Below are 26,276 nucleotides of genomic sequence, written 5' to 3' on the forward strand. Positions count from 1 at the left end.
GCCACGGTGGCTGGTGGGTGCTGAGCACCCCCTATTTTTTTCCATGGGTGCTTGAGCCCCAGAGCACCCACAGCATCCGCACCTATGATTCTCTTCATCCCCTCTTTGTACAGGCCCACCACGTCATCTCATCCTCCTCTCTTGCAGCTTCTGTCTGATACCACAGACCAGGGCCAGATTTAGCGGCAGGCAATCCAGGCGACCGCTTGGGGTGCTGGGCTTTGGGGGGGATACCGGGCTCGGGGTTTTGTTTTTGTTGTTAGAGACAAAAAGGAAAATTGAATGTCTGAAATAAAATGTTTCCAGTATTCCGTATGTGGATTCATTTTTCACTAACCTCCTAGAATGTTCTGGATATATAAGCTTTGTTTCTATAAGCTTAGAGGAAACAATTTTTTTATTTGCTTATATATGGCATGAATAAATACAGATTTACAGCTCCTAGCATGCAAATTTATCATCTTATATGACAGGGATAAATCATGCATGCGAATCGTGGATCAAAGTTGTGAAATGGGCGACAAATGCAATAAAAAATAAGGCATTCAAAAATTTAACAAATAGAGGGGGGGATACCAAAGATGCTCTGAGGCGCTATTTGGGCTAGGGCCGGCCCTGCCACAGACTTTGGTCTCACTCCTGATGACATTCTGCATGTGGTCCAGAAATGTCCCCTTTCGCTGCCCTCACATATCTCACTTCCATGCCTTCCTGCCTCTTCTGTCTTTCACCAGCACAAAATTCACTGTGATATTAAATAAAGCTGGAAGCCACACAAATTCGTAATGTCTTAATGTAACCCACACACTTCCTGGGTGTGGTGTTCTGTCCCATCTAGTGATGCTGAGGCCACTTAGAGAGAGATTAATGAGTCTGCTCTAGAGCCTTTCGGGCTTTTAGTTCATGCAGTAGAGGCTCATTCATTTAGCAATGAGTAGAGGTCCCAAGTTCAATCCTACCCCCTGATTGGGCATTAACACCACCCGAAACCTCAGCCTAACTCACGAGTTTGATTTTCTTTTGTTTTCTTTGTCACCTCCTAGAGTTTGGAAGGCAGCATCAGCAAAGCCGCTGACTACTTAGCCCAAAGGTACCAGTCTCTAACCAGACCTTACACTGTGGCTCTTGCTTCCTATGCCTTAGCGATGGTGGGGAAACTGAACACTGAGACGGTGCTCATGAGAGCTTCGAAAGGTAAATCAGGGCATCTTATCAACTACTGGAAAGATGTGGCCAAGTCAGGATGGGGTTTAGGAAAGAGAAGCAAAGGAGGTTGGAGAGGGATTAATTTATGAGGAATGAATAACAGGCATAGATTTGTTCCTTTTGGCCAGATTTTAGATTGATCAGCCTGGGTGTAAATCCAGAGTAACTCTCCTGGGTTGAGTGGAGTTACTCCAGATTTACACCAATGTGTCTGAGATCTGGATGTGGCAGAGATATATGGTATTACTTGACCTCAGGAGGAAGCTGAGAGCCCTGTATATATATCTAAAGGATGTAAACCCCAAAGAGAAAGAGAGAGAAGAGGGTGGGTCAAGAGGATGTAACTGGATGAAACTGAGCAAAGGAGAATTTCAGAGGATATAGAACAATATTACCCGCAAGGAAAATGGAGTTTGCCCCATTGTTTGGGATGGTTAAAACAGGGCAGGACAAAGCTGTTGACTAGATATAACAGAGTTATGTTGAAAGGTGTCAGGTGGGTCTTTGATCCCAAAACAGTCACAGACCTTGGCCATGTCTACAATGCAGGGACTATAGCGGCACAGCTATGGCGCCGCAGCTATGCCGGTATAACCCCATATTGTAGACGCAGACTGCACCGATGGAAGGGGTTTTCCGTCTCTGTAGGAACACCATCACATTGATCAATGGTAGCTAGGTCAACTGAAGCATTTTTCCATTGACTTCATAGAATCATAGAATATCAGGCTTGGAAGGGACCTCAGGAGGTCATCTAGTCCAACCCCCTGCTCAAAGCAGGACCAATCCCCAACTAAATCAGACTTCACTGTGTCTGCACTAGGGGTTAGTTTGGTATAGCTATAGCACTCCAGAAGGGGGTGTGTGCGAAGATTTTTCACATGCCCTAAGTGACAAATCTATGACAACCTAAGTTTTAAGTACTAACCAATTTATTTTGAGCATAAGCTTTCATGAGCTACAGCTCACTTCATCGGATGCATACTGTGGAAAATACAGAAGATGTTCTTATACAGACAAACCATGAAAAAATGGGTGTTTACCACTACAAAAGGTTTTCTCTCCCCCCACCCCACTCTCCTGCTGGTAATAGCTTATCTAAAGTGATCACTCTCCTTACAAGGTGTATGATAATCAAGGTGGGCCATTTCCAGCACAAATCCAGGGTTTAACAAGAACGTCTGAGGAACGGGGCGGGGGGGGTGGGGAGGGGAGGAAAAAACAAGGGGAAATAGGTTACCTTGCATAATGACTTAGCCACTCCCAGTCTCTATTCAAGCCTAAGTTAACTGTATCCAATTTGCAAATGAATTCCAATTCAACAGTCTCTCGCTGGAGTCTGGTTTTGAAGTTTTTCTGTTGTAATATGGCAACTTTCATGTCTGTAATCGCGTGACCAGAGAGAATGAAGTGTTCTCCGACTGGTTTATGAATGTTATAATTCTTGACATCTGATTTGTGTCCATTTATTCTTTTACATAGAGACTGTCCAATTTGACCAATGTACATGGCAGAGGGGCATTGCTGGCACATGATGGCATAGATCACATTGGTAGATGCACAGGTGAACGAGCCTCTGATAGTGTGGCTGATGTTATTAGGCCCTGTGATGGTGTCCCCTGAATAGATATGTGGGCACAGTTGGCAACGGGCTTTGTTGCAAGGATAGGTTCCTGGGTTAGTGGTTCTGTTGTATCATGAACTGTATCATGTTCATGGGGGTGGAGGGGCAGAGGGAGAGGCCCCGAGATAGGACAGCTGCTTCTGCTGGGCTAAGAGTATAGTTGGATAGGTTTGCTCCAACCCCTCAGACAGAGACAAACACCTACAAGATCTCTATCAAGCATTCTTACAACTACAATACCCACCTGCAGAAGTGAAGAAACAGATTGATAGAGCCAGAAGAGTTCCCAGAAGTCACCTACTACAGGACAGGCCTAACAAAGAAAATAACAGAACGCCACTAGCCATCACCTTCAGCCCCCAACTAGAACCCCTCCAACGCATTATTAAGGATCTACAACCTATCCTGAAGGATGACCCAACACTCTCACAAATCTTGGGAGACAGGCCAGCCCTTGCCTACAGACAGCCCCACAGTCTGAAGCAAATACTCACCAGCAACCACATATCACACAACAGAACCACTAACCCAGGAACCTATCCTTGCAACAAAGCCCGTTGCCAACTGTGCCCACATATCTATTCAGGGGACACCATCACAGGGCCTAATAACATCAGCCACACTATCAGAGGCTCATTCACCTGCGCATCTACCAATGTGATCTATGCCATCATGTGCCAGCAATGCCCCTCTGCCATGTACATTGGTCAAACGGGACAGTCTCTATGTAAAAGAATAAATGGACACAAATCAGATGTCAAGATTTATAACATTCATAAACCAGTCGGAGAACACTTCATTCTCTCTGGTCACGCGATTACAGACATGAAAGTTGCCATATTACAACAGAAAAACTTCAAAACCAGACTCCAGCGAGAGACTGTTGAATTGGAATTCATTTGCAAATTGGATACAATTAACTTAGGCTTGAATAGAGACTGGGAGTGGCTAAGTCATTATGCAAGGTAACCTATTTCCCCTTGTTTTTTCCTCCCCCCCCCAACCCCCCCCCCCCGCCCCATTCCTCAGATGTTCTTGTTAAACCCTGGATTTGTGCTGGAAATGGCCCACCTTGATTATCATACACCTTGTAAGGAGAGTGATCACTTTAGATAAGCTATTACCAGCAGGAGAGTGGGGTGGGGGGAGAGAAAACCTTTTGTAGTGGTAAACACCCATTTTTTCATGGTTTGTCTGTATAAGAACATCTTCTGTATTTTCCACAGTATGCATCCGATGAAGTGAGCTGTAGCTCACAAAAGCTTATGCTCCAATAAATTGGTTAGTCTCTAAGGTGCCACAAGTACTCCTTTTCTTTTTGCAAATACAGACTAACACAGCTGTTACTCTGAAACCTAAGTTTTAAGTGTAGACGAGGCCCTTGTTCAAGTTAATAGGTGTGCCAGGCACTCTTTCAGACTCAGCGGAATGGGAGCAATCGAGACTCTTTCTGTAGTAGACACAGCCAGAAACAGTGTAGCACAGCAAGGTCAAGAGCTAAGCCATGTGGGCTGCGGGGTTTCCCTGATTGCAAACGCAGGGGCTAGTATGTTGGTTTTGCGCCCTGTGTGTTAGAGGCAGAAACGAGCTGAAAGCCTGGAGAAGTATTATGAAACAAGCAGAGAGACATTGCTTGTTGGGCCTAGAACTCATTTCAGAGGCGGACTTGGGGATTTCTCAGCAAGGAGGTTGCCTGCTGTTGGTTTCTCTTATGCTCAGGGAAGCGGGACTTTCTGTGCATTTTCGTAAGCAATCAGGTTTACACCAGAGAATGTACCTGAGGCCTATGATCAATTCCTCATCATAATTGAAACAATCCTCCAAGACCCCAAATATTGGGTAGCTACTCAGCCCGAAACGGGCAACAACCAGTTTGACTTACTGATCCTCCCTGCAGAAAGTTGGGGAAGGAGACAGGCAATGGTATGGTCCAGTCAGATCTGCTCAGAATAAATGGATGTCCTGGGGAAGAGTTCTTTAACGCGCCTTCTTTGCTGCTGCCTAGAGGGAAATCGCTGGGAAGAGCCAAACGCCCGCATCTTCAACATTGAGGGCACCTCGTACGCCTTGCTGGCCTTGCTGAAAATGAAGAAGTATGAGTTGACCGGTCCCGTAGTCAGATGGCTGAGAGAGCAGAACTACTATGGAGGGGGATATGGATCTACCCAAGTGAGTATGATCCTTATAGTACCGGGTATCCTTCCAAGACTGTGTTTTGTGGGAAGGTCTCCCCTTGGAAAAGATGGGATTCTGATCACTTGAGTCATTGTAGAAAGCCCTGGAAAATGCCCAGTAGAGAACAATCCTGCATTGCCTGGGAGATGGGCAACGTGACCTACCAGGTCATTGCCATTGTTAACCTAAGACAGAGACCAGCATAGGAGCATGACTGAATCTTCTCACTTGAGGCTCCATCCTGCCAAGGTGATGGGTGCGAGCATGCTTCACTTTAAGACAGCGAGTTGTCGCCGAGGAGTCAATGGGCCTTCTCTTCCCATGGGCAGAAGCGCGTGGGCATCTGGACTCATTCTAGCATTTGTTTGTTTTTTGGCCGTTGTTCTGGAGACAGGGTACCAGGCATGTAGGACCAATGGTCTGAGTCCATATGACAAAACCAGGGTGGATCATGACTAATATGAATCAATTTGGGTTTAATCCATCTCTGAGTAGAACTGTAAGGTTATGGTTTTTGGAATTTTTTTTAAACTGTGCTTACACAAGCCCCTGGAGAGGATAAAAGCCCTGCTGCTAGTGGCAGCTAAATAAAGATGGATTGTCCTCAGATAACGCTCCCTTCCCTGGAGTACGGGGGCCACTAGGAACTATAGGGTCTGTCTGTGTCCAGCAGCCTCAGTAGAGAAGCCCCTTTACATTCCTTGCTACTGAGTCTTGTCTTTTCTCTACCTAAAAGGATGCTACAAGCTCTGCTGGGAGTGGTCTGTATTTTTGGAGTCACGGGCAGCGTGTTCTATCCCTAACGCTGTGCTGTGTGTGCCATAGATGTCTCTATATATGTAACCCAGACACCTCCTGAGTGTGGTGTTCGGTCCCCTCCAGTGGCACCGAGATCACTTAGAGAGAGAGATTAATGTGTCTTCTACAGCCTTAGTTAAGGGCCACATGGCTTTTAGCTCATGCAGTAGAGGCTCATGCATTTAGCAAGAGGTTCCACGTTTGAGTCCCTGACAAGCCCCCACTTGTAATACCGATAGACCCCGGTCGTCGGTGGGCGGGATCGAACTTGGGATCTCTGGAGCTAAATGCATGAGCCTCTCCTACATGAGCTGAAAGCCACAGGGGCCTTAGCTAAGGCTGTAGCACACTCATTAATCTCTCTCGCTAAGTGGTCTCAGTGCCACCAGGAGGTGTGTGGGTTACATATACATAGAAGGAGCCACTATCTTGTTGTGCTCTGTTTAGCTGATAATTGGCCCCTGTTAATAGTTAGCGGAGATGGGAAGCTCATTGACCATGCACGATATATTTATTGACCATGGGTTCTATTCCTGGCTTGGCCACGAGCTTCCTGGGTGACCCTGAGAAAGCTACTTCCCTGCCCTGTGCCTCCGTTTCCCCATCTGTAAAATGGGGTTAAAGATATTGTACTGTTTTGTAAAGTGCTTGGAGATCTACTGATGAAATACACTACAGAGGAGCCAGGTAATATTATTATATAACCCTTTGCCTGTGTGACACCCAGTGGAACCCTGGTGTTTTCTTTCATTGTATTTTTGGTTTCTCTTCATTAAAGAGTCTCTTTAGAAGCTGTCAGATGTTCAGCGCAATAGGACAATAAGGTGTAACCCTCTTGTCTTCCTCCTGGTGTTCTAGGCTACCATCATGGTGTTCCAGGCTCTTGCGCAGTACCAGATAGACATTCCGCAGCACAAAGACCTGAATTTGGAGGTTTCTATTCTCCTGCGGCACCATGCTAGTCCGATAAAGTACAGAATCTTAAATCACAACGCTCTGGTGGCCAGAATAGCAGAGGTATCATGCTTCTCTGTGTGATTAGTAGAGACCACTGATCATAGCGAAAGGGGATTTGACTAGAATCTCCTATCCAAACCCTTTGGGGAGTGGGAGGGGGATTCAGATTCCTGGCACCAGCTCCAAATGCATCCACACTTTTGACTCAGATTTTTAAGACCAGAAGGGACCATTATGATCATCTCGTCTGACCTTCGGCATGATACAGGCCCAGAGAACCTCACCTACCAATTTCTGCATCAAGCCCATAACTTCTAGCTGAGCTGTGAGATGTCTCTTAGATAGATATCCAGCCTTGACTGAAAGACTTCTAGTGATGGAGAATCCACCACATCCTGTCAGGCTCTAGGGTCTAGGCAGTCAGGCCTGGTGGTTGGAGCTGGCTGTAGAGTTGGGACTGGGCCAAGGGCAATGCTGAAATCAGGGTCTGGGGACAGGCCGTGGGTCAGAGGAAGGGCCCTGGCCAACTAGTGGTGTTATGCAGAGTAACTCGCAGCTCTGATGGGGACAGTAAAATATTTGTGCCTGGGGGTTATCTGGCCCAGGGCCTGACCAGGGATTGTCACTGCAGGCTCTGTTGGAGGGGTAAGTCACCGCAGCTGAGTGAGCAGCCCTGGGCTGGCTGGGGTTTGCCTCACACATCCCGAGGTAAATTGTTCCAGGGTTAGTGACCTGGACTGTGTGGTTTTGAGCTGAATCCAGAAGTTGGAGGGGATGGGTTGCTTTAGGCTTGGCTCTGGAGAAGCAATACGTCTGGAGATCAAAGAGTTACTGCCTGGTAAGTAACCTTTTTTCTCCTTCATGCTAATGCCTCTGCAGAGTCCCCCCAGCCCCTCTGGGTGAGTGACTGTCAATCTCACCAGCTTCATTTTCTTCATTAGCTTCATTTGCCCTGTCTTTAAATCATCATAATAATAATTATTATTAATAATAAATAATGAAGTACAAAAGGAAATTAACCTTGGATCGACTTTACAGATCGAATGGAATGAAGACTTCACTGTGAAGGCAGAAGGAACTGGACAAGCGACCTTAACTGTAATGATAATTTATAATGCAAAGCTACGGGAGGATGAATCTCAGTGTAAGAAGTTTGACCTGAGGGTATCGGTCGAAGAAGCCCGGGGTGGTAAGTAACCGCCCGTCTTTTCTCTTCTGAAGCTTGCTGTCAATCCTCGGATCTGGACAAATTTGGCTCAGTTACACCAGTTTAACTCCATGGACAGCAGCGGATTTACACCAACCAACCACCATCTCTGCAATCACATTCTTAACTTTGGAAAGTATTTTTGTGAAGCTCCTTCAAACTCTCCCAGTTCCCAAGTCCTACAAAATTATACCCATAGGGCAGACACTAAATTATTACAGCTACCACATGTTCTAGGTTGCAACTAATGCAGGGTCATTCCAGATAAGGGAGCAGATGCTGCCTTCTCTCATCATGGCACTTGTTAGCAGCAGAGTTGGAGCATCGGATGTGGATGGGAACACAGGCCAGCTACTCTGGGTATTGTCTCCCTCTGAAGTAGAGATGAGCCCATGGCAGGGAGTCTGGTTAGAGTCCCAGACTTCCAGTGAACACATTTCCAGACAGCATGGGGGTGAAATCAGCATGGGACAGAAGGCAGGATCTTCAGCACCCAAAACACAAGCCTCTGCGGCTTGGTCTAAAGGAGCAATTTCCTTGAGCTGGGAGTAGCTGATAATTAGAGTTGTTAGGGCTGGCCAGTAGAGGGAGCCATGACCACACATCAGGCCAGCATATGATAGGGGGATCCAGGATTTTGGCACCTCTTGTTACAGAAACAGGAGCCAGCAGTACATTGTTCTGAACTTTCCCACCTGTCCAAGTTCACACCCACGGGTTCTCTCTGTTTCGGTCTCCTCTTTCCGCTAAGCCTAGATTATATTTCATTTGTGCCACCCAGGTGGGAGAAGCTTTCTAGTTTGTGTGCCAGGGATGGGAAGAGTTATTTATGGATTGCTGGAAGGGAGGGGAGGTTTACTGGGGGATTTTTCACACCTACTGTAGGACCTGTTTGATTACTAAGCCATGTTAGTGCACCTAAAAAACAAAAGAGGGTTATTCTGGCATGAAATTTACACTGAGATATTAATTTCTTTTCTCTTCTGCAATGTTTCTAGTTAAGAAGCCGGAAGGAGCAATGCGTTCAGTCTATATTAAAATCTGCATCAGGTGAGAACAATGCCCTTTAACGATAGATGATAAATAGATGGATAGATGCAGTGGGTAGATGGACAGATGCAGGGGGTAGCTGGAGAATCCTGGGCTATGAATTTTTCTATGGAATTGCCAAAAAAGTTATGATAAAGCAACAGGAGCTGGTGGAGCGATCGCAAAATCAATGTTCAAGTGATGAATTCTGATCAAAAGGGTATTTTCTCTTCCCCTCGTTAGGTTCCTCGGAGTGGTTGATGCCACAATGTCCATCATCGATGTCTCCATGCTCACTGGCTTCTCACCAGACGTGGAGGATCTTAAGAGAGTACGTCAGTGTAATCTGAGAACAGGGAACGTAATAAACAATGCAGTGGTTTGGCTGGGGCTTTCAGATGAGAAAATCCAATGCAGCAGGTGAATAGTCAGGCTCCAGGTTAAGCCTCAGGGGAGACCAGACGGCTCTAAGGATTGGTAACAGCTTTAGGAAACCGCAACCAGTTCTATCCAGGTCAGTGATGTAATGTCATCTCCCTCGGGCAGGTTTTGGGAGCCTTTTTGGGACTCAGCTCAGTTTCCTTGGGGATGGGTGTTCACATCTCTGTAACCAGCACCACAATTGGTGGGCCCTTTGTTGGCATTCATAGAGGAGATGCCAGGGGATGAATAGGCTATGAGCCTAACGTCCAAATTCACACATATAAATGGGGACCGGGGCAAGTTTTGCAAGTTGCGCCGGCTGCTTTAAAAATCTGGCAATACAAATCTAGGTCAGTTCAATCCTGCTTTATTGGATAGCAGATTGAGGGGCTGCTGTCATTTGACTGTGCATGCCAGAGCAGACTGCATTTGATACAGTCTCTTGTACAGTAACTGCTCACTTAAAGACATCCCGGTTAATGTTTCATTATTACCTTGCTGATCAATTTAGGGAACATGCTCGTGTAAAGTTGTGCAATGCTCCCTTATAACTACGTTTGGCAGCCTCCTGCTTTGTCCACTGCAAAGAGCAGCCCGTTGCAGCGAGCTGGTGGGGGCTTGGAACCAGGGTGGACCGGCAGCCCCCCATCAGCTCCCCGCTCCCCTAAGTTCCCTGTGCGACAGCCACCCTGCAGGCTATCCATTGCTGGCAGTTCACCTGTCCCTCCCCCCATTGCCATGTGCTGCTCCTGCCCTCTGCCTTGGAGCTGCCCACGGGAGCCTCCTGCTTGCTGTGCGGGGAGGGGAGGGCTAATGTCAGGGTGTCCCTCTCCCCCCTGCTCCTGCACCCCAATTACCCCATTTCTGTAGAGCAGGGGGACACATGACAGGGCTCAGGACGGAGGGAGCTTCCTGGCAGCAACTGCGGTCTCAGCTTGTTGATTAACTTAACAAGGCAGTGTACTTAAGAGTGCGGTCAGCGTACTTAAAGGGGAAATGCGCATCTCTCTTACACACACACACATACACACACGGTGTGTGTCTCTGTCTGCCATGCTGTCTCCCCTCCCTCCATTCATGCTGCCGTTTAGAGTGTGAGGCTACATTAACAACGAGTTAACCCTTGAGGACTCAGCCAATTGCTAGTTCATCATTTAGCAGTAAGGCATTCCCTGGGAAATATCCCACCCTCTGACTCCACCACCTCAACCAAGCTTTACAAGCATCATCACTCTGTACAGTACTAAATTGTTTGTTTAAAACTTATACTGTGCGTGTGGCAAAAAATCTTTTTTCCCTGGAACATAACCCCCCCATTTACATTAATTCTTATGGGGAAATTGGATTCGCTTAACATCATTTAGCTTAAAGTCGCATTTTTCAGGAACAGAACTACAACATTAAGTGAGGAGTTACTATACAGTAGGGCCAGAGTTTTAAAAAAATCGCTTCCCTTTAGACCCTCTGACCTACACGGTGCGGAGTTATTTGGGCCGGGAGAACCGTGGGTACAGGAAAAGAGGCTGCACAAAAAAGCCAGGCCCCGAAGGAGTCACTGCAGTGGATTGCTGCCCTGGTATAAAATGAGGGTGGATTATTAGGCAAACAAACCCAGGGATGTTTCCAGCATTGGTGTTCTCCTCCTGCAGCTGCATAAAATCAGCCAGAATGCCAAACCAGAACCATAGTGTGCCCAGAGTTGCTGCTTGGCTTGTACTGAGCATGCTCAGTAACATCTACTGACACTGCTGCCCCCCCCGCCCCCCCGCACTATCTGCAAGTTTGGGTCATCTCTGGCTTTATGTGTGCCAGGGCTGAGCCCCGGCACCTCTGGGCCTGGCAGTTCAGAGCCCCGGCACCTCTGGGCTTGCTGCTTCAGTTATGAACGTAAAAAGAAAAAAAAAAAAAATTGCTTGAGCCCCAGCACCTCTTTCATTACAAATGTAGGCACTGTGCATACGGACACTGTGGTCACTGAACCTGGGACATTTATCGAGAAAAGCTCAACTTTTTCAGCGAGAGTACCGGCTCCGTTAGTTGTGGATAGAGTTGCCAACTTTCTAATCACACAAAACCGAAGACCCTTGCCCCGCCCCATCCCTGAAGCCCCACCCCTGCCTTGCCCCTTCTCCAAGATGCAGCCCCCTGCTCACTCCATCCCCCCTCCCTCTGTCGCTCACTCTCCCCCACCCTCACTCACTTTCACCTGGCTGGGGCAGGTGGTTGGGGTGCAAGAGGGAGTGAGGGCTCTGGCTGGACGTGCGGGCTCTGGGGTGGGGCCACAAATGAGGTGTTCAGGGTGCAGGAGGAGGTTCCAGGCTGGGGCATGGGGTTGGGGTTCAGGGAGCAGGTTAGGGCTCTGGCTGAGGATACGGGCTCTAGGGTGGGGCCAGGGATGAGGGTTTTGGGATGCAGGAGAGAGCTCTGGGCTGGGGCAACGGGTTGACGTGTGGGAGGGGGTAAAGGGTGCGGCCTCTGGTAGGGAGTTAGGGAGTGTGAGGGGGTTCTGACCTTGGGCAGGTGGTTGGGGTGCAGGAGGGGGTTCATGGTGCAGGCTCCAGCCAGGCAGCACTTACCTCAGGCATCTCCTGGGAGTGGTGACATGCCCCCCGGCTCCCAGGCGGAGGGGGCAGGGGGCTCTCTGCGCTGTCCACACCTGCAGGCACGGCCCATGCAGCTCCAATTGTCTGCAATTCCTGGCCAATGGGAGCTGCAGAGCTAGTGCTCAGGGTGGGGTCAGTGCACGGAGCCCCTGTGGCCGCTCCTGCGCCTAGGAGCTGGACGTGCCATCCGCTTCCAGGAGCTGCATGGAGCCAGGACAGGCGGGGAGCCTGCCTTAGCCGCACTGTTGACCGGAGCTGCCAGGGTCCCTTTTCGACCAGGTGTTCCGCTCGAAAACCAGACACCTGGCAACCGTAGCTGTTGAGTAAGTAGCAGACTAGTATCCTCCATGCAGATCCTATCATGGGAGATGTGATCACAAGCATGACACCACTGAGTCACATGGTGAGATGGTGGGTTTTTTCGCCCAGCTGCAGGACTTTCGTAGAGACGTTGCCTTACCCATGATGCCTCTTGCTTTTCCTTCTTCACATTTAGCTTTCCCAAGGGGTCAACAGATACATTTCCAAGTATGAAATCGACAAAGTCCTGTCCGACAGAGGCAACCTGAGGATCTACCTGGACAAGGTAAAGACTCGACAAGGGGCCTCTCTGATCCTGTGTTCATTTCATGGGCTCCTGTTGCGCCAAACTGCACTCCCAGGTACACTGTGGCACACCGCAGATGTCAGCCAGTTGACAAACTGCAACCCCTGGCCAAATTTGACTCACTGGCCCAGATTCAGGCTTTCCACTAGGAACAACTGAATGGGCCAGATCCTCAGCTGGTGTATGTGGATGTAGGTCCATTGACTTCAGTGGGAAATACAGCATCTGACATTAAGGTTGAATTTGCTTCTCTGTGTCATTCACTTCTTTCCTTGCTCCTTTCACTTCTCTAGTTTTTCTTTCCTCCACCTGCCTTACTTTCTCTTTCCCCTCTTCTTTCCCGAACATCTCCCCTTCTTTTATTCTTTTTCATTCTCTCTCTTCCATCCATCCACCCTTCGGCATAAGCAATCCTGTTATTCCCCCCCACCCCCGCAGGTTTCTCACAGGGAGGAAGAATGCCTGCAGTTTAAAGCTCACCAGTTTTTCGAAGTTGGTCTCATTCAGCCAGCATCCGTCACAGTCTACGACTATTACAGCACAGGTAACAGATCGCAGCTCTCCTCACCATTAAAGGCACCATGGCTTCAAATTCTGCTCTGGGTTACATTGGTGTCATTACTTCTTGCAGTCTTTTGCTGCACTACTTAGGTATCATTATCCCCGTGTAACAGAAGGGATGCACTGGGAATAGAACCCAGGCGTCCTGAATCCCAATGTCCTGCTCTACACAAGCTCACGCTCCCTTCTTGACTTTTCCAGATTACTGTACCCCTTTCAGGAGTCTGATTTGTCGTGCATACCCCAAGTTTCACCTCACTTTAAAACAACTTGCTTACAAAATCAGACATAAAAATACACGAGTGTCCCAGCCACACTAGTACTGACAAATTGCTGACTTTCTCATTTTTTACCATATAATTATTTATTATAAAATAAATCAATTGGAATAGAGATATTGGACTTACAATTTAGCGTGAGACCTGAGCCTTTTTTGGCTTGTGAGCCTTGTCATTCGGCGGCTGGAGAGCGGCAGCTGCTGGCCAGGTTCCCAGCTCTCAAGGCAACGCCGCCGCCAGCAGCAGCGCAGAAGTTAGGGTGGCATGATCTGATTTTGCTACCCTTACTTGTGCGCTGCCCTTCCGTGCTGAGCGGCCAGAGAGCGGCGGCTGCTGGCCGGGGAGTTCCTGTTCTTTGTGGTGAATGAGGACTATTTTTTCCATCCTGCTCCCACCCCGCCCCACAATCTCTACTCCCACTCCCACCCGCTCCTGCATTGTTTGTTGAATTTGTATCCCGCTCCCGCTATTACGGCAGCGGGACCTGTGGGATCCCAGTCCTGCTGCAGGGCTCTAGAGCCTGTTGTAAAACTAGGCAAATATCTAGATAAGTGAACATACCCCTGGGGTACTGCTAAGGTATGTGTCGCCCTGGTTGAGAACTCCTGGATTAGAACTCAGGGGTTTCAGACTCATAGACTTTAAGGCCAGAGGGGACCATCCTGATCATCTAGTCTGACTTCCTGCCCACCTCCCAGTTCCTCCTGTTCTAACTTTACCTCATGCTGGAAATATATGGTCACACTCATCACCTTAACGCACCCATGCAAAGGTAGGCAAAATAATAAGGGGAACCTCTGACTACAGGCAATAATGATCCTACTGGCCCTCTCCCCACATTTTAGCTCCAGAGGTGGATTTGCTGCTAGTGTGATTAAGAGGGTGTCTCCAACAAGCACCAGCCCATCATTTCAAGTTGATGGTTTCCTATAGCTAAAAAAGTTGTTCCCAAAGACTGCTGCTCCCTTCCCCAGGGTCACCCAGTGTGACTTCTGCTTGAGTAAGGGCTTCAGGGTTGTCTCCTAGGTGCTGTAAACCACAGCCATTTTTCTGTGGGAGGGGGAATGATCCGTGTCTCTGATCTTTCTCTAGATGACCGGTGCACCAAGTTCTATCACCCGTCTAACGAGAGCAGGCTCTTAAATAAGATCTGTCATGGGGGTGTCTGCCGGTGTGCAGAAGGTAAGGAGAGTCCTGTCTCTACTTACATCTCTGGTAGGGGCTCCCCTGTCAGCTTTACCAGCAAACATGCAGTCCCAGGGCCCCCCCAACATCAGCCCCCTCAGTCGCTCATCAGGGTCCTCCTTCCCTGTGGGCCACAGGCAGGACGGTCCCTGGGTCTGTCCCCCAGCCTGGAGCTCTGACTCTTGGCCGGCTGTGTCCCTGCTACAGCACCACCACATACAGGAATGGTGGGACCAGGGTCGGGGTGAGGGCGCCCTCAGTGGAAATATGTGGGGGATGCACCCCCAAATAAACTCCTGCACGCTTGTGGAGGGGAGGCAAGAGAGGACCCGGAAGAGACTGCAGGGTCTGGGATCAGGCCAGGGAGCGGAACCCTGAGGGGCTGGAATGGGCCTTGGAGGAGGTAGGAATCCCCGGGACCCACCTTCCCAGCCTGAAACCTGCCCCTCACCACTGCAGAGTCTCAATATCTTCCTTCACTCCCTCCTCCCCCGCATTCAGAGAGGGTTTCCACCCTCCCTGACCACCTACCCTCACCTGTGGTCTCTCCTTCTCTTCTCCAATGACAACCACACCCACCAATTGCAGAGAGTTGGCAGCAGGACGTAGAATTTCTCATCAGCTGGGTGACCGGGAGGGAGTGGGTATTGGAGAAGTCAGTTCCTCCTCTCTGCCCATCAGGGCCCTGGGGGCTGATCCATGGAGTGGGGCTGCACACATTGAAGCAGGGCAGTCTGGGATGCAGAAGTTGCTGGGTTTCCAGCCATTCCAATGGGGATGCTCCTCCCTGGTTATGAAACTTCCGTGGAAACATACCAGCTGTTTCTCTGGTTGGTATCCGGCCTGGGGAGTAGTGACATGAAGTCAGGCACTTCTATAAAATATCTGGGTCCTCTCATTCCAGGATGCCCACAGCTGGCACCCCTCAGCCCCCTGCTGTCAGTTTCAGCACAGAGGCCAAGTATTGGATGAGCCATGAAGGCTCCACTCCCCGCTGACCCTTAGGAAGGGATCCTCTAGAAGAGGGTGGAGACCCACTGGTCGGGCCCTTGTTCAGTGGGGAACTTGCTGTAGCCCTGCTGTCTGCCAGGCATACAGAGAGGTATTCAGTCTCCAGATCTCTCCTTCCCATCACCTTTGATTCCCCATCTGCAGCTCCACTAAGTCCTGAGACAAGGCTCCTCCTGGCACTGACCCAGGTAGATATCCACCAGTGCAGAGAGGGAAGATAGCTGAGATTGCCAGGCCTATTTATGGTCCTTGGTTATTTCATATATCCAGAAAGAGTTCCTCTGGGCAACATCTACTGATTCCTTTGCAGAGCTGTCTGAGTCTGTCGGCTCAGGATCGCCTCATTTAGACTCTGCAACCTACCTCTCCATCCCTTGTTTCTTCTTTTACTGTGCCCCATAACACAAGTGCTGACTTTTATTTTTCCTGGTGGGTGCTCCACCCCCACTCCGCCCCTTCCCCTGAGACCCCACCCTAGCTCTGCCACTTCCCTCCCCGCTCTGCCCCTTCCCCCAAGACCCCTGCCCGCTGTTCTCTGCCGAATGCCTCCCCCCAGCCTCCAAACATGCTGAGCACCCCGTTTTTTTACCACTGGTGCTTGAGCCCCAGAGCACCCATGGCGTTGGTGCCTATGCCCCATAACGTGATGGGTGGTTGGCTTCATGGCCACTCCCTTGTCGGAGGAGGTGAGCCTGTCACTGTTTGGGTTAGCGAGGATCCCCAGGATTCAAGTATGTAGGCTCCTGTGGGTTACTAATAACAGAGCTGAAACTATGGTCTCCCTTGGTGATTCTCTACCCACCTTCCTTCCCCATAGAAAGCTGCTTCATGCAGCAGAAGATAGAGGGTCCCATCACCCTGAACAGACGAATGGAGGAAGCCTGCGAACCTGGAGTGGATTATGGTAAATCTGTGATTTGGATCTGCTGAGTCTTTTTCCATGAGGAGAGCGCAGAGACAGAGTTCAAAATGTGATTTGGATTGTAAAGTTTTCCCTTGAGGCTGAATCAGGGGTAGGGTCTGGGGCAGAAACCTGATGAGATTTTGGGGCCTTAAACTCCCAGAAATGAACAAGATCAGATGACTGTTTAAGATTCAATCTAACCCTAAGTATTTATCTGCCCCCCATTTCCCTAGTATCTGAGCACTTCACAATCTTTAACGTGTTCATCCTCACAACCTCCTGTGAGTGCTGTTATCCCCATTGTACAAAAGGGGAAACTGAGGCATGGAGTGACTAAGTCATTTGCCCAAGGTCACGCAGCATGTCTGTGGTGGAGCGGAGAAACGAACCCAGGTCTTCAGCTATCGCCCACACCATGGGACCATCTTTCTCACAGCTAGTTTTGGGATTCAGTTACATACTGAATTCTCTACAGAAAAGTACTGCAGACCTTCAACTGGTGTTTTGTATGTCTTCCTTTTTTTAAAGTGTATAAAACCAAGCTTGTTAGAACTGAAGAAGTGGGCAGTTCTGACTACTACATCATGGAAATTTTGGAAATCATTAAAGTAGGTAAGAGCTCCCCTTCTAAAATCAGGGTGCAATTTCTTTGACCGGCCTTTGGGATAAATGCCTGCATAAGAGCTATTTCTCTTCGCCAGAGGAAGTGCTAAAGCAAGGCTAATCTAGTCTCTTTCTTGTCCCCAAGCGGCGATAGGTTAATGCCCTGGAGTATGAATTTGCTAAACTCACTGAGGCAGCCATGCCATGAAAAGGCAGACAAAATGACAGGGGGGAACCTCTCACTGTGTTCAGCCTGGCGCAATTGGCCAGTCTCATTATGGACTTTTTCAACCTTCCTCTGAAGCAATTGGCATTGGCCATTGTGGGAGTCAAGACCCCAGACTTGGTGGCCCTTTGGCCCAAGCTGCTATAGGGAAGGTGTAGTCTCTCTTCCTCAATGCTGACTTTTATAAATCAATATAAAGACAAAGTAAGCAGGGATCTAACTGAGCTCAAAGCAGCTTCACTCACTGGGAGCTGATATGACTGTTCTAATTATTTGTATTACCTGAGATTAGGGGCCCCTTGTGCTAAGCACTGGACATACCCAGATACAACCCCTGCCTTGACGAGGTTACAGTCTAAATCGACACTGGGTGGATTTATTAGCCCCATTTCACAGGTGGGGAATTGAGTCACAGGGAGATCGAGTGACTTGTTCAAGGTCACACAAGGAGTCTGTGGCAGAAACAGGAGCTGAGGCCTGAACTCTTCAGGCCAGCCCGGTGCCGCAACCACAAGACGGTCCTTCCTGTCTCTAATGACTGCTGGAGATTCAGTGATTGGTTATCACAGCAGTCGCACTGGGGCTGAATTTGTACTGAAATCTCAAGAGAACGCCTGGGAGTCACCTCTTCTCTGTTCCTTTCGTCTTCATCCCTCTCCACCCTGTACTATCTCCTCGTCACTCTGCTCTTATGTGTGAGATCTTTTTTCACCCTTCCCCGCCCGCCCAGGGACTGATGAAAATCCACAAGGAAAAACCCGCCCATTCATCAGCCACATAAAATGCAGGGAGTCTCTGAGGCTGGAGCGTAGCAAAGACTACTTGATCTGGGGACTCAGCACCGACTTGTGGCCCAGGAAAGCTGAGTAAGTAGCCTCCTGTGGTTACCCTGCGTTAGTCACTTTCAAGCCGACACGCCCTTAATTAATTACCCTATCAATTTTAGGTACCTATCAGGCCACCATTACTGTACTTTCTGAGTGCCCCACAATATCTTTATTGTCACTACGGGAGGCAGGGCAGCATTATTACCCTCATTTAACGGGTGGGTAAACTGAGGCAAGGACAGCCTACGGTCCAGGTTGTCAAAGGTATTGAGGCACCTAACTCCCACTGACTGGCCTTAGGTGACCTCTCCAAAGTATCCAAAGGAAGTTTCTGGAGTTGCTGGGAACTGAATCCAGGTTCGCCTCGTCATCTAACCCTGGACCACCATTCGTCGCAGGGGCTACCCAACTATTTCACCAGCACAAATCACATTCACAGTGCAATTTCAAGGTCTCTGCATCCAGCCACAGTTGTTCCTAAATCACTTAGGGTTAAACTGGGTGAAAATATAATTAATTAGGGTAAAAACTGCACCTAACAATGAGCTTCATCAACAAAGATGCAGCTCACGGAGGCTAAAAGTTCCATCCTCATGTTGTATATGGAGCATTGCATGCTGGGATCTGTAGTCTCTCTGTACTCCATGGGCTGAACCTATGAGAGGGGAGGCAACCCATTGTTTCTCTGCAAGTCAGATGGGGCCCTTAGACATGGGCGGAGTGTGAGCCACCTGTTTGGGGAGGCTTGCCCCTGACACCGCCCCTCCTCTGCCCCTCTGTCCCACCGAAGCCCTGAGCCCCTCCACCGCGGCTGCCAGCCCCCCTGCCCCAGCCCTGGGCTGCTCTGGCCGGCCAACCTGAGTTCCCCCAGCCCTGAAGCGCCACCAGCCCTGGAGCGCCAGGGAACACCAGCGCTGGGGGGCCCTGACTCAAGTCCCGAGCTGCAGGCCAGCCCGCACTTGCCTCAGCCCCAGCCCCAGTCCCCTTGGGGAAGAGGAGCCGCCTGCGTGGGCTGTGGCCAGGGGGAAGAGACGGGAAGCAGGAGGGAGCTCAGGGCAGAGCATGAGTGGGGCCACGCCTGTCTTTTTAGGGAGACTCAGCCTCCCCTGGCCCGCCATACGCGCTACCTATGCCCTTAGGCAAACCTGGCTGCCCTTGAGGAACTGAGCCAACAAATTGGACACATGCTGTGCTTCACTGCTCACCCTTCTGCCTGTCCGTCCCAGGCTAGCCTACGTCATTGGCAAGGACACCTGGATCGAGAAGTGGCCCAACGAGGATGAATGCCAGGAGCCGGATTTCCAGAACGTCTGCCAGGAATTCCTTGAGTTCTCTGAAGCCATGACCATGTTTGGCTGCCCAACCTAAACTTGGACCCAGCTTTCCCAGCGGCCCCAATGGGACAGTGTGAGCGGAGACGGAGTGTTACACTCAGGTGGAGACATCTCCACTCAGAGTCCCAATGCTGCTGACTCTTGCCACTAGCCCTGTCCTCTTGGGGGTTTCGCTCTCTTCTCTTCTTGTTGTTTCTATATATATAAACGGCTGATTTCTTATCCTGGTCTGCTGTGTGACTTTTTAACAATCTTTACATAGTCTGCAAAATAGCTTTTTAAGTAACGAGCTACTAGGATCATGGGTGCACGAGAAAAAACCTTAAATTAGATTAGGATGGCAAGCATGAATGGGTGGTTAGATTCTCATGGATGGATATTTGGGAGCGAGCCTTCTGTACCTCTGTGTGCCTAGGGTGACCACACATCCTGTTTTGGCAGGGACAGTCCCTTTTTTCAGCCCTGTCCCAGTGGTCCTGACTTTGTCAAAGAAGTGGGGTGTGGAGGACTGTGCAGGGAGGGGGGAGTGGCGATGTCAGTCCTGCACAGGGGGGGGGAGACAGGACTCGTGCAGGGGCAGGCAGGGCTCAGACCTTCCCCCAAAATGCAATAGTCTGCTCTCAGTGAGAGTGCCGCTTTTGACTTCAAGGGGAGCAGGATTAATCTCTTAGTCCCAGATCGCCAAAGGTATTTAGGCACCTAACTGCTATTAAAATCAATGTGAATTAGTCTCCTAAATGCCTATGAGCATCTGGGCCCTAGTCCATTTACTGTTGTAACTTTGGAAGCACTAGTGTAAAGCTTGTGAGGTGGCAACAAGAAGTTGCACAAAGTGGCAGATCTCGGAAGCTTGAAACCATTCGATTCCCTCTCCTCCCGCCCCCATTCACTTGGCGAATTTTTCCACGGGGATCCCTTTTATTATTTTTTATTGTGGTAGCACCTAAAAGCCCCAGTCACAGACCATAGACCCTGTGCTAGGAGCTGTATGAATAAAGAACAAAACCACACCCCTGGCCCCAAAGAGCTTCCAGTCTAAACACGTTTCAAACCACGCTGCTTGAACAGAGGATCTAAGGCGGGGCTGAGACTTTGAAGTTTGGAAAGCTCAGTCCATAGGTAACCAAGAGGCAGCTCCCCTACCTCATGATCACATAATTCCTGAGGAGCAGGGTGATACCAGCCCGGTTGGATACGTTACAGAATTCTGTCTAAGCAGCTGCCCAGTTCGCACAAAGCACCAGGTGACAGGGAGTATGACATCACCATGGCTCTTGACCACAGGTTCCCATATCCAGTAGCTGGAGTCAAATTGAATCCTTGTGGATGAAACACCTCGAGAGGCAGGTAACAGCTTTTTGAGGAAACTAATTATGTAACAAGCACGGCCAGGAGTAGCTTTGCAATACTGCAGAACCTGAGAATTATGGACACTTCTGGACTGGAGATTGTTTGTAACTCTGAAACGTTTGTAACTCTGAACAAGCCGTCACGGGCTGCTCCTCAGGGCCGACTGCTCAGAACGGGGGCTCACGGCTCTGCAGTGGCGGCCTGGCAAGTGGGGGCGGGGACAGGCAGCTGGTTCTAGCCCCCTGGCTGCAAGGGTGGTGAGTGGGGCACCCTGGGGCACTGCAGTGTCAGTGGGCGCATGGTGCAGGCTGTGGCCCTTTAAAACGGAGCTGTTTCTCCAGAGCGCAGGGTGCAGGCAGGGGCTCCGGCTCCAGCTCTAGCAGCAAACACTCCAGGCCAGGTCTCAGTAGCAGCTCGGAAAGTTTCTTTCCCAGGCTCAGAACTGGCAAGCTTGTCCCCCCCCACCGCCACCCCTCTCCCCCAGCCGGGGACAGGGAGAGGAGAAAACAGCAGTCACCACCTCCTTCCTACCTGTAAGTGGCTGCCCCGCGCCATGGCAAGTAGCAGGTGGGGGGTGCAGACAGGCAGCCCAGGTGTGCCTACCTTTAAGATGCAAATACAGGCACAGTCCAGGGTTTGCTGCTTTGTTTGTTTTTCCTCAGAATTTTGGGGGCATCTGGCTTTAAACGCCGCGACACCCTTCCGCTTTCCGAGGGACACTCGCTATGTGGCCAGTGGTGCAATCCACGTGCCACAGTCTGCTAAGACCCGGACTAGGAAAGCCAGGGCCCTTCAACTGAAGCGCATTCTCATGGAGACATCCCTGGCTTCACACCCGGGCTGGCAAACGTCTCGTGCTGCCCTAGGGCCACAGGCAGCTTCTGACAGACTGTCCCCACCCCAAAGGGAAGGGACCTGTCCCCTGAAGGACGGGGGTAGAGGAGAACTAATACTGCCCCTGCCAAGACCACGTCCGAGAGGAAATGTTGCCCGACTTACAGTTCCTTGCTCACCTCTCCTCGGTACGGACACTGCTTCAGCACTTCCACTCGCTCCACCAGGTACAGCTGCTCCTCCTTCCTCTCGTGAGGAGGATGAAGATGAGGAAGGGGAGGCTTTCCTCCCACCACTCTTCACTGATGCAAGGCAGTGTTCGGTCTGCACATCAGAAGCACCCTACGCCTCCTCCAGGGTCTGAATTTCACGGGTAGCCTGGTCACGCCCCCACCTATGCCCTTCCCACCTCAGTGGGCATTCTGGGACCCATGGGCCGTACACAGTTCTGCTCTAATGCCATTACTGGCACCACGGAGGTAAACAGATGCTCTCCACCTGTTCTCCTGGCAGCCCCCTTCCTACAGGCTCCCAGCCCTTATAACTGCTGGCTTGTCAGGCCCACAGGCAGAGCCAATCCCCAGGCCAGGCATCATGCCTGTTACACGAGCCCCAATCTATTTCTCTTGATTAGAGCTGGCTGAGCAGGGGCTAATTAGGTGCTTTTGCAGCAGCCCTCTGCTACAGCGTAGTGTATATGTGTCTAGCATGTGTGTGTACATATGATACCACCTTATAGCCAAGCATAACAATGTTTTTCCAGTCTGGTGTGGTAGTCTGGCCCTTTACTTTGGTGATGCAGATAGCAACATACCCCTAGTAGGGCAATTACAGTTACCACCCATATCATCATTAGTAGTCGGCTGAGTGTTTTGATAGGCATTATTACAGGGTCCCCACAGAGTGCTATGTATATAAAGAAATAAAACAGAAATTTGGAGCAGAGACTTACAAATGAGGCCTTAACATGGAAATTCTTGTCATTAGTTACTACACAATACTGTCCAACCATGTTATAGGTTACCCTTACTGCTGGTTGTCCCCCTCCAGTAAGCTTTGCTGGACAGGAAACAGGAAGTTGCCTAGCTTCTGTTCCACTGTTCGCATTGCTCTGATATACCGGTAGCTGACGTAGATCCAGTCGTTTCTTATGGATGCTGTCTTCCAGCTAACCTACTGAATGGACAGTAACCAATTTATCAAATACCTGCTGCATCAAGATTTAGTATTGATACCCAGACACTGAACAAGATTGGTTTGAATAACAGGTGCTCAGTGAGGATGCAGTGATAACTGGTACTAACAGGGAATTTGTTCACCCAACTTGTAGTTATTGTGTAACCTAATAATAATTTCTTTGCCAATTTGTTTTTTCCTTGCCATCATGCTGTTTGCTGCCAATCGTTTGTTAATTTTTAGTTGTGCGTTGGTGAAACGGTTCAGCAATGTTATGAACACTGTAAATGTTGTTCAGCAATACAGCCATAATGCAGAGTAGTCAAATTCATCGATATTTTGATGCTAAAGATTTAAACCCACAGGTACATGAATTCACTTTGCTTAATAGTATACAATTTAAATGACAGTTAGACCTGGTCCAGCTTATGGCTTTTAGCTACTTATTGTCCATATACCGTAGAATGAGATGTAATTGACCACTCTGTTATTTATAAAGCAATTCATTTTTCTTTTCTTGATGCTTGAGGGTTTCTTCACTGTATACTGATATCTTCTGGTGTCTTCAGGACGTGATATCTTCTGGTGTCTTCAGTCTGTGGGATGCAACCTTAAACAGCTTTAAGTTAGTTAACAAAATACATTTTTTTGCTTGGTTGCTTACATTTCTCTTGTTTTCAGTAATCCAAACTTAATACACAGATTAACTTAGTTTGTAATGCGGACCACATCTTTTATAACCCAAACTATACTTTTGCAATTGTTGTATAGACTTTTATTTTCACTTGAGGTGCATTACTAATATTTTATACTAAATATAATGCTTAACTGCTAAAATAGATGCTCACAATCTTCTGTGAGAAAGTGTGTTGCTTTCCCCTGCTGAATACTCTGCCCTGGTCTACACTAGGACTTTAGGTCGAATTTAGCAGCGTTAAATCGATGTAAACCTGCACCCGTCCACACGATGAAGCCCTTTTTTTTGACTTAAAGGGCTCTTAAAATCAATTTCCTTACTCCACCCCCGACAAGTGGATTAGCGCTTAAATCGGCCTTGCCGGGTCGAATTTGGGGTACTCTGGACACAATTCGACGGTATTGGCCTCCGGGAGCTATCCCAGAGTGCTCCATTGTGACTGCTCTGGACAGCACTCTCAACTCAGATGCACTGGCCAGGTAGACAGGAAAAGAACTGCGAACTTTTGAATCTCATTTCCTGTTTGGCCAGCATGGCAAGCTGCAGGTGACCATGCAGAGCTCATCAGCAGAGGTGACCATGATGGAGTCCCAGAATCGTAAAAGAGCTCCAGCATGGACCGAACGGGAGGTACGGGATCTGATCACTGTATGGGGAGAGGAATCCGTGCTATCAGAACTCCGTTCCAGTTTTCGAAATGCCAAAACCTTTGTCAAAGTCTCCCAGAGCATGAAGGACAGAGGCCATAACAGGGACCCGAAGCAGTGCCACGTGAAACTGAAGGAGCTGAGGCAAGCCTACCAGAAAACCAGAGAGGCGAACGGCCACTCCGGGTCAGAGCCCCAAACATGCCTCTTCTATGATGAGCTGCATGCCATTTTAGGGGGTTCAGCCACCACTACCCCAACCGTGTTGTTTGACTCCTTCAATGGAGATGGAGGCAACACAGAAGCAGGTTTTGGGGACGAGGAAGATGATGATGATGATGATGAAGTTGTAGATAGCTCACAGCAAGCAAGCAGAGAAACCAGTTTTCCCAACAGCCAGGAACTGCTTCTCACCCTGGACCTGGAGTCAGTACCCCCCGAACCCACCCAAGGCTGCCTCCTGGACCCGGCAGGTGGAGAAGGGACCTCCGGTAAGTGTACCTTTTAAAATACTATATATGGTTTAAAAGGAAGCATGTGAAAGGATTAATTTGCCCTGGCATTCACGGCTCTCCTGGATGTACTCCCAAAGCCTTTGCAAAAGGTTTCTGGGGAGGGCAGCCTTATTGCGTCTTCCATGGTAGGACACTTTACCACTCCAGGCCAGTAACACGTACTCAGAAATCATCGTACAACAAAGCATTGCAGTGTATGTTTGCTGGCGTTCAAACAACATCCGTTCTTTATCTCTCTGTGTTATCCTCAGGAGAGTGAGATATCATTCATGGTCACCTGGTTGAAATAGGGTGCTTTTCTTCAGGGGACACTCAGAGGTGCCCATTCCTGCTGGGCTGTTTGCCTGTGGCTGAACAGAAATGTTCCCCGCTGTTAGCCACGGGGAGGGGGAAGGGTCTAGCCACGCGGTGGGGGGAGGCAAAATGCGACCTTGGAACGAAAGCACATGTGCTGTGTATGTAATGTTAACAGCAAGGTTTACCCTGAAAGAGTGTAGCCATTGTTTTATAAAATGTGTCTTTTTAAATACCGCTGTCCCTTTTTTTTTCTCCACCAGCTGCATGTGTTTCAATGATCACAGGATCTTCTCCTTCCCAGAGGCTAGTGAAGATTAGAAAGAAAAAAAAAACGCACTCGTGATGAAATGTTCTCTGAGCTCATGCTGTCCTCCCACACTGACAGAGCACAGACGAATGCGTGGAGGCAAATAATGTCAGAGTGCAGGAAAGCACAAAATGACCGGGAGGAGAGGTGGCGGGCTGAAGAGAGTAAGTGGCAGGCTGAAGACAGGGCTGAAGCTCAAATGTGGCGGCTACGTGATGAGAGGAGGCAGGATTCAATTCTGAGGCTGCTGGAGGATCAAACCAGTATGCTCCAGTGTATGGTTGAGCTGCAGCAAAGGCAGCTGGAGCACAGACTGCCGCTACAGCCCCTGTGTAACCAACCGCCCTCCTCCCCAAGTTCCATAGCCTCCACACCCAGATGCCCAAGAACGCGGTGGGGGGGCCACCGGCCAACCAGCCACTCCGCCACAGAGGATTGCCCAAAAAACAGAGGGCTGGCATTCAATAAATTTGAAAGTTGCAAACTTTTAAAGTGCTGTGTGGCATTTTCCTTCCCTCCTCCACCACCTCTCCTGGGCTACCTTGGTAGTCGTCCCCCTATTTGTGTGATGAATGAATAAAGAATGCATGAATGTGAAGCAACAATGACTTTATTGCCTCTGCAAGTGGTGATCGAAGGGAGGAGGGGAGAGTGGTTAGCTTACAGGGAAGTAGAGTGAACCAAGGGGCGGGGAGAAGGAGAAACAAGGAGAAATAAACAGAACTTTCACACCGTAGCCTGTCCAGTTATGAAACTGGTTTTCAAAGCTTCTCTGATGCGCACCGCGCCCTCCTGTGCTCTTCTAACCACCCTAGTGTCTGGCTGCACGTAACCAGCAGCCACGCGATTTGCCTCAACCTCCCACCCCGCCATAAACATCTCCCCCTTACTCTCA

At 49.4% G+C, this 26,276-nt stretch overlaps 1 protein-coding gene across 1 annotated transcript in view; it reads left to right on the plus strand.

The window, feature by feature from the left end:
• LOC144277511 (complement C3-like) overlaps positions 1 to 19,592 on the plus strand; it is an 86,016-nt gene extending 66,424 nt beyond the window's left edge. Inside the window, exons 28-40 of the mRNA XM_077838328.1 lie at positions 1,044 to 1,194; positions 4,836 to 4,999; positions 6,662 to 6,820; positions 7,799 to 7,949; positions 8,966 to 9,017; positions 9,240 to 9,327; positions 12,519 to 12,608; positions 13,068 to 13,173; positions 14,561 to 14,650; positions 16,482 to 16,568; positions 17,097 to 17,180; positions 18,128 to 18,263; positions 19,451 to 19,592. Of these exons, the coding sequence (XP_077694454.1) occupies positions 1,044 to 1,194; positions 4,836 to 4,999; positions 6,662 to 6,820; positions 7,799 to 7,949; positions 8,966 to 9,017; positions 9,240 to 9,327; positions 12,519 to 12,608; positions 13,068 to 13,173; positions 14,561 to 14,650; positions 16,482 to 16,568; positions 17,097 to 17,180; positions 18,128 to 18,263; positions 19,451 to 19,592 (1,500 nt within the window). The remainder of the gene's footprint in view (positions 1 to 1,043; positions 1,195 to 4,835; positions 5,000 to 6,661; positions 6,821 to 7,798; positions 7,950 to 8,965; positions 9,018 to 9,239; positions 9,328 to 12,518; positions 12,609 to 13,067; positions 13,174 to 14,560; positions 14,651 to 16,481; positions 16,569 to 17,096; positions 17,181 to 18,127; positions 18,264 to 19,450) is intronic.
• Positions 19,593 to 26,276: the final 6,684 nt, after the last annotated feature.

Source organism: Eretmochelys imbricata, chromosome 20 (genome assembly GCF_965152235.1).
Source record: "Eretmochelys imbricata isolate rEreImb1 chromosome 20, rEreImb1.hap1, whole genome shotgun sequence".
Lineage (NCBI taxonomy): Eukaryota > Metazoa > Chordata > Testudines > Cheloniidae > Eretmochelys > Eretmochelys imbricata.